The sequence below is a fragment of the Solanum pennellii genome, chromosome 5 (genome assembly GCF_001406875.1).
Source record: "Solanum pennellii chromosome 5, SPENNV200".
NCBI classification, from domain to species: domain Eukaryota; kingdom Viridiplantae; phylum Streptophyta; class Magnoliopsida; order Solanales; family Solanaceae; genus Solanum; species Solanum pennellii.
Window position 1 is genome coordinate 56,148,420 of NC_028641.1, and position 8,639 is coordinate 56,157,058.

General features: G+C 29.3%; 1 protein-coding gene across 2 annotated transcripts in view; it reads right to left on the reverse strand.

The window, feature by feature from the left end:
* LOC107020951 (probable 3-hydroxyisobutyryl-CoA hydrolase 3) overlaps window positions 1-8,639 on the reverse strand; it is a 54,455-nt gene extending 45,816 nt beyond the window's left edge. For both annotated transcript variants that reach the window (XM_027917208.1, XM_015221497.2), the window contains exons 1-4: window positions 8,567-8,639; window positions 8,414-8,456; window positions 894-974; window positions 650-718 (exon numbers count right to left, since the gene is read on the reverse strand). In XM_027917208.1, the coding sequence (XP_027773009.1) occupies window positions 650-718; window positions 894-974; window positions 8,414-8,437 (174 nt within the window). In that variant the 5' untranslated portion in view covers window positions 8,438-8,456; window positions 8,567-8,639. The remainder of the gene's footprint in view (window positions 1-649; window positions 719-893; window positions 975-8,413; window positions 8,457-8,566) is intronic.

The following is an 8,639-nucleotide window of genomic DNA, read 5'->3' on the forward strand; positions in this document are numbered from 1 at the left end:
GAAGTCTAAAATATTTTTTAAAAACAAACTTAAATGTTTTTTTGGGGGGAGGAAGGGCTGGTAGGGGTTGGGTGGGTTCGGTGGGGTTGGTGGGGGTTCGAGGTTAGGGGTGAAAAAATGAATCTTTGAAGTTGAAAATATTTTTCAAAAACAAACTTAAATTATTTTTCTTGGGATAGGGTTAGTAAGGGGGGGAGGGTCGAGGGTAGGGGTGAAAAAAATAAGGATTTGAAGTTGATAATAACTTATTAAAAAATAAACTTAATATTTTTTAGGGGTAGGGGGTGGTTTGGGGGCTGGTAGGGTAGGTGGGTGGAGAGGCTGGTAGGGGTGGGTAGGAGGAGGTTGAAAGAGAATTTTGAAAATTTATCCTTAAATATTGAAGGAAAATCATTTTCCTTAAATTTGAGGAAAATAAGTTGGTTTGGAAAACATTTGACCCAATTAAATCAAACATGAGAAAATTAGAAAACATTTTTTGAAAAATATTTTCCTTCATACCAAACACACCCTTAATGTCATTATTTTTCCATTTTATTCCATTTATTTTGATTGTAATATTTTTATATTAGTCCGTATTTCATAACAAAATAGGGGATTTATACAATGTAAATGTATTGAGAAATCACTATGTTTGCTTCTTCTTTACCTTAACTATTACAGCCCTTACTTGTGGATCTTTTTCATACTCTTCGAAAGTTCTTAACAATTCACCAATCTGCAAAATTCAAAAATAAAATTGGAGACATGAAAAAACATATAAAACAAGAATGTATATATTTAATTTATTTGTTTAAGATAATGTATGAGTTATTGTTGTCGTTCTCTCTCCCAATAATTTAAAATAAAAATAAAAATAAAAAAAGAAAGCAAAACAATGAAGTTCAACATACCATTTCGAAAGTCAAGCAATTCAATTTTGTAGGTCTATTTAGAATGACCTTCTGCACACATGAGGTAGCTTCAAATAGTATCTGAAAGGACAATGAAAGGAAAAATTCAAAAATAAGTCATATATTATTAATTATTAAAAACTATAAACATAGAGGTATACGATAAAGGGTTAAAAAAGAAAAAATTAACATGGTAAAAATGATTCGAAATTACCCTCTTTTTGTCTACTGTATCCATTTTTCCCATCACCCGTATTTTGAAATAAAAAATATTTTTAACTATTTAAAATAATTCAAAAATATTTTTCTTTCACCTATTACATCAAATTTGTCTCTAAAGATATATTCATGCTTAAAATTATCTCTTTATTAAGGGCATCTCCAACCTTACACTCTATTTTACTCTCTAAATATGGAGTTTTTTATTTTTTTTTTCAGACAGTCAACTCTAAACTCAATTCTCTATTTTACTTTCTCCTTAACATTATATTATTATTTCTATTTTATTCTTATTTTCTTATTTCATATAAATCATTTATTTCTTTTTCCCAATGATTACTTTATATAATTCTCATGTGATGAAAATTTTATTTTCTAAAATTTTTTATTTAATATAAATTATATTTTATTCTAAATTTTTCAATATCATAAATTGCACAAAAATATTATATAATATATAAATTAACGAACAAATTCAAATAAAAGCAAAATATGATTACATAAACACTCATTTTTTGAAATTATTACGCTGCTCAAATAAGTGCTCAATTAATGCATTACGGAGTTCAAAATGAACATTTTTGTCCTTAATTTTATTATTTCTAGCTAAAAATTGTTCAAATTGCATATTTCATCTACCACCATTTCTGTCGTTGAAATTGGAGTCTTTACGACAACTTGAATTGGTGCATCAAGATCACGTCCTCAATTATCACGTTTTTTAGCATAATACATGTAGTCATGATATAATGTAGCACTTCCTTTCTCCAAAAACATGACGGTCTTGCAATATTCCGAATGCGTGTTCCACATCTTTTCGACATAATTCTTGTTTCATTGCGAATTAATTATTCTGTTATGTATTGTATTTTATCTTGTATTTAAGTTATTATGTTATGTATTGTATTGTTATTTGTATTTAAATTAATTTTTTCATCTTACCATTTTAATTTTGTGTATTCTTTATAAGGAAAATTAATAATAAAATAATTTTTTTATTATTGGTGAAAATTATTAAAAATATATTAAATGAAATTTTAAAGTAGTATATATTAGATAATATATTTTTAAAAATAGAATATTACATTTAAAAAGAATTATGAGTCTTAGATATTTATTTAATGAAATTATATGTAAAATAATATGTCAATTGAAAAGTAATGAAAATAATAATAAAATATTAAAAAAGTGAAATAGAGAGTATGAATAGTAAATTTGGAGAATTACTATTCACTTCTCTATAAATGTAATATAGAGAGTACTATGGAAAAGGATTGGAGAAAATATTTTCTATAAATGGAGTATAAAGAGCAATATGAAAAAGGATTGGGGAGAATAATTTTTATTTTACTCTTCAAATATAGAAAATACAGAGTAAAATAAAAGTGAGTTGAAGATGATATGTGTACAGGTTATGTTAGGGTAGATTGATCTCGAATTACTCAACTAGTCTTTGAAATCACAAAATGATTTATCGTTAAAATTAAAATAAAAAGGTGAAAATTTATGGCACGGAGTTAGTGAAAGACTTGTGTCGCAGTGACATGGCAAAAAGGACAACAAGACAAATACATTATATATGATCAACTAATATATGCATGTTCGCCACAAAAAAATATTAATTGGTACAACCATTTTTATTTTCATCAGGACGCCAATGATTAATCTTAATATTTTATAGCTCGAGTAAAAAAAATTTATTTATTGAAGTGTTACGTTATAACCTATACATAGTAGTCTTAACATGGTTGAAAGGACATTTGATTATGAGTAGTATTAAAATAATACATACTAAACATCAGAAATTTATACTTTTTTCTATGAAAATTATTTAATTTAATTTCAAAAGTTCCAAATACAACTTTAAGTTGTATTTGTAATTTGGAAACATTCAAAATCTTGTTTTCATTTTCTTAGTACAATTACTGACTAAATATGGCGAAACTTTTAACATAATAGAGGTCCAACCAATAAAAGTTCGGTGAGGCTCCATTAATTTTTTGACACATATATAGGCGGGTCATTCATCTACTTTAAAGCTATAATGTTACCACTAACAAGAGATAGACAATATATTTACACAATAAATTGGGTTGAACATACATAAAAAATAAAAAATGCGAGAAAAATTAAAACGTGAATTTATTTCTTCTTTATTTTAATATTTTGAGATTATATTAAATATGTCACGTATTCATATGTTGGTTTGACAATTTTATTTTGATATGTCATATTTTCTACATAATATAATTTGTATTACTTTTCTATTTTTAATTATTTTTGTTATAAAATAGTACTTGAAATTTTCTGGGATAGGTTTAATATATTTTATTTTATTGTTAATTTTTTTAAAATAATGATTTATTTAAATTAAAGTTGGATAGATTTAGAGAGAAAATCTCTTATTTCTTTTCAACATTGGTGTTACTTTTTTTTTCTACATAAGCAAAAACGTTTTGTTAAAAAGATAAAAAAAATTACAAATTCAGTTTAAACGTCGAAATGTGGAATTTTGATTTACCATCCTTTGATTTTATAAAATATTAGGAAAGAAAATTAAAAATTTAATTTGTCAACAAGTATAAAATGTGGATCCAATATCATTTTTTATTTTATTATTACATATTTAATGAAATGTATTATTTCTAATGGGATTGAGATTAATTATAAAATTTACTTTACTTTTGTTATTTTTGTTCCAGGTTTATAAAAATTCTTCAAACTAACATAAACTACAATAATAATAACATATCCAATGTAATCTCAAAATTAATATAATATTATCAAATTAAAAAATAAAAGCAGCAAATGCACATATATTATAAATTTATTGTGTAATATATTTTCTCTCTTGTTATTGATAACATTTTTGCTTTAAAGTAGATAAATGTCTCACTTATTCATGTGTCAAAAAAGTTAATGGAATCTCACCCACCTTTTGTTGGTCGGGCCTCTACCATGTTAAACTTTCCAAACATGGGAGGTCTAGTTTTACTATCTTCTTCTTCTTCCACCTCTACATTTCTTTCAACTTCAAATAAATAATTTAACATTTAACATTTAACATATGTGTTTTGCAACTTACAATTATATGTACATAGGTAATGTACTTTTAAATACTTCGAACAATATTCATTTATTATGTACTTGTATATATGACAAACTTAACATTTCTAATCTTCTAAAATTTTAATATATATATATATATATATATGTATACCAGTTCCAACGGATATACCAAGCCGTAATCTATTTTGATAATCCTCAACACATATCGACTCTGATTATGTCTTGTGTTACATCTTCCTCCATCTCTATTCTCATTAATGGTACTAGAACGGATTTCTTCCAACCCACGCGTGGTATTCAACAAGGTGATCCTCTTTCACCTCATTTATTTATCATGTATATAGAAATTTATCACAATCTATTAACCAAAGTGTACATCATAACAGATGGATTCCAATTAAGTTTGGACGACAAGGTATTCTTATCTCCCATGTTTTTTATGCGGATGATATTATTCTTGTCTCCAAAATAACCCACCTAAGCTGCAACACCATCATGGACACCCTCAATACATTCTCATCCTTTTCAGGGCAAAAAATAAACTACAACAAATCTCGCATCTTCCTACCAAGAAATTCATCCCAGGAAGATAATGAGTATGTTACTAGTTCCCTACATATGAAAGAAGGAACTGTAATGGGAAAATATCTTGGATATCCTCTTACCCATACTAGTTATCAAAGTAGGGATTTCGAATTCCTCATCGACAACTTCAAAGAGCGTCTGGCAGGATGGAAAACAAAATTTCTGACCAATGCAGGACGCACTACTCTTATCCGATCCACTCTTAATAGCCTCGCAAACCATGTCATGCAATTCACTGAACTTCCAAAACAGGTAATCTCAACTCTTAACAAGTTTCAACGTGCTTTTCTTTGGGGTCCACTACCCAAGCTCGCAAACTACACCTTATTAAATGGAGAATCATCACTAGGAACCGATATTCAGGAGGTCTTGGGATCCAAGACCTTTTCCTCAAAAACAAAGCCCTTATAGCAAATCTTTCGTGGCGATTGGTGATGAACCCCTCGGCTCTCTGGTCTAAAATACTGATAAGTCATTACATTCCTGCCAACGTCTGCCCCAAAAAGACCACTACTCCCTTATGGTGAACCCTCCTTAGAGGTTGGCTAACCTATCAACAAGGCATTCAGTGGGAAATTGGTAATGGAAAATACATTATATTTTGGGAAGACGTTTGGTTAAATCCAAATGAGACTCTTAGACAGAAATTTATAGGCTATCTACCTCGGAATTCCCTAACACAGCGAGTAGCGGACTACATTCTTAATCATCGATGAAATCTAGACCATGTCATTCACAGTTTGGATGACACCACAATTCATAACATTAAATCAACCTATATCCCAATTTACACTCAAGCTAAGGACACTGGCACTTGGGGATTGACATCCAGTTGGATTTTCACCACTTAGTCTCTTTACAAAGCAATTTGTCCAGCCATCAACGACACCAACACCACCTCCTTTAGCTGGATCAGGAAACTTTTTATTCCACCTAAAATTCATTTTTTTGTTTGGCAATGTTCTCATCAAAAACTCCCCACTAAATCATTCTCGCGAACATTGGCATTTCACCAACAGATACTTGTCCTCAATGTCACAACTTAGTCGAAGACATCAACCACATTCTAATTTTCTGCCCCCATGCACAGTTTTTATGGTCTAATCTTAAACTTTTACATCCACTAAATCGTCAAGATTTGATCATTGCACGTCTTCTGGACTGGATCCCTACAATAATCAAACAATCTAAGGAAACTCCTATCTATCCCATCCTTTCGTCCACTCTTGTTTTCTTTGGTATTCGGACTCTTTGGATTAATCGAAATAATAATCACTTTAATCATACCAATAATTATCCAGATTACAGACAAACAATTCAAAAAGCTATTGAGTTTCACTCTTTGGGACCAAGCACTCGATTTGAAAGTTCCATTTCCATAAACATATCTTGGTCACCCCCTCTTCTTAACTATTTCATATTAAACACTGATGGGTCATGCTCGCATACTACTCAAAAAGGAGGTTTTGGTGGAGTCATTCGCAACTCTTCCGGATCGTGGATTATTGGATTCATGGGATCAGTACAAAACATCTCCTCTAGCTACTGAAATGATTGCGCTATTTCACGGTCTCTGCATTGCTCAACTTCACAACATACAACCATTACAAATTGAAATGGATGCTCTGGCAGTCATACAACTACTTTGTAATCCTCATGCTAATGAATCTAATCTCTTGTTTGATTGCAGGTGGCTTCTTCACCAACTGAATAACCCTAAGCTAAGGCACACATATTGGGAAAACAACTGAGTAGCAAATAGTTTAGCTAAAGAAGCATCTTCACAAAACTTTTGGAAGAGATTGTTGTGTTGAACCTGCCACCAAATTTTGTCAACTCCATACTTGCTGATTATCAGACAGGGAAGCAAAGGAAAAGGGTCATCTCAACTATCTCTTATAATCATAGTAATTTAGATAGTAGTAATGTCGGTAACTCTACTGTTTTGTATCCATCAATCTCTACCTTTTTGTGTAATATGCAATCTTTGGGTAGCATTGAGCCTATGGCTCCCTGTATGATGTAGTAATATATATAATATCCTTATTTACCAAAAAAAAATGGAAAAAATATCCTCTATATGATCCTTTAATAAATATATCAGATGGCTCAGGTTAAAGTAAGAAAGAATGGAGGATGTTGGTATTATATTTTGAAGGGAGAGTACTTAATTATAAGGGAAAATAAATCAAATCCAACCTGAACTTGGTAGCAAAATTCACTTTAGTACTTTAACTATACGGGCGGTTAAATATCCCTTACCTTCTTTGAATTGTATTAAATACAACCCTGAGAGTAGAATACCACTCTCACCTGCCACATCATAGTCATGTAAGCACCACGTCAGCACAATGTCATTAATTTTTATTTTGTTTTACTTATTCACCTTTTGTTTTCTTAACCTCATTACATTAATTAATTAACATTCTAAAATCAAAATTGCCACATCTTCTTCAATCCCTTCTCTTTAACCCCCCCCCCTCTCCCCCCCTTATTCTTTCTTGATTTTCACCATTTTCAACCTTCACTAGCTTTTTTTTCCCCGAATTTTCATCTTTCAAAGGTTGTTTTCTTCTTTAACATTCATCAAATACTTATTTTTTCTTCTTTGAACCGTCTCTCTCTCAAAAATTTTCTCATTGGAGAATAATATTTTCTGAAATTATTTTTTTCTTAACAACTTGAATGAAAAATGAAGATTGTGTAAAAAAGTTGATAGATATACATTTTTTTTGCATCATAACTAATAGAATTCAAAATGGTTACATAAAATTTAAGAAAGTTTGCATGCAATAATATGAATTGGGTGTTGAATTTTTGTGATTAATGAAGGACGTGTGAGATGAATAATGAAGATGAAGGAAAAATTTTAATATGAAAGAAAAAAGTTATAAGGAGTGATTCATGGTGAAGAAGACATTTTGGGAAGACAACAAAATAAAGAGAGAACAAAAATACTTTTTTTAAAAAATAATTGAATCCACAAATCTCATTTACTTCTAAAAATAAATTTCACATTCTTTTAACTTTAACTTGTAAATTTTTTTTAAAAAAATATTAATTAGATATTGGCTAATAAAAATATCATGTGTATGATTTTACCTTTCAATTTTTTTATTTTTTTTATCAATTCACACGCTTTGAGGAGAGTGACTACACTCACTTTGTCACGTCAGCTCTTAGGGTGGTATTTAATTAGTTCAGAATTAGTAAAGGGGGTATTTAAGCGCTCGTATTGTTAAAATACTAAAGTGAATTTTGTTGCCAAATTCAGAGGGATTTGATGTATTTTCCCGAATTATAATAATCTAATTTAAGATTGTAGATCACATAATGTATTGTTTTTTTTCCTTTATGAAAATTATTGGATCTGTCAAGATAAATAACTAAAACAGTACTTGAGATCTAAATATTTATTAATTTCGAGCAACTCCATAATTAATATGCTATGATCCATATCTTTTAAAAAATAAAATAAAATAAGTTTTTGTTGTTAAACTTTGTATATGAAGATAATAATTTAGCTAGAAAGCTCTTTCACACACACCCAAAACATATATACTAATTTCATCTTATAGAGCAAGTTATGTTGTAACGCGAGAATAATAAATTAATAGTAATATATAAAGTTGAAAGTTGATATATACCTCATTATTAAGCCTAGAAGACATGTTTTTGTTTCTTCTGAATCTGTTAAATAACAAGGAAAATATACAAATTATATAATGGTGAAGGCTTAATATTTTTACAAATTTTGGCAACTAACAGAAATATAAAGAAAAGTTAAGGAGTATAGGAACCTGAAATAGGAAAGGTGATGAGCAGAGAAAGATTAGACGATGGATCCACTGCATATATACATATAGCAATGCA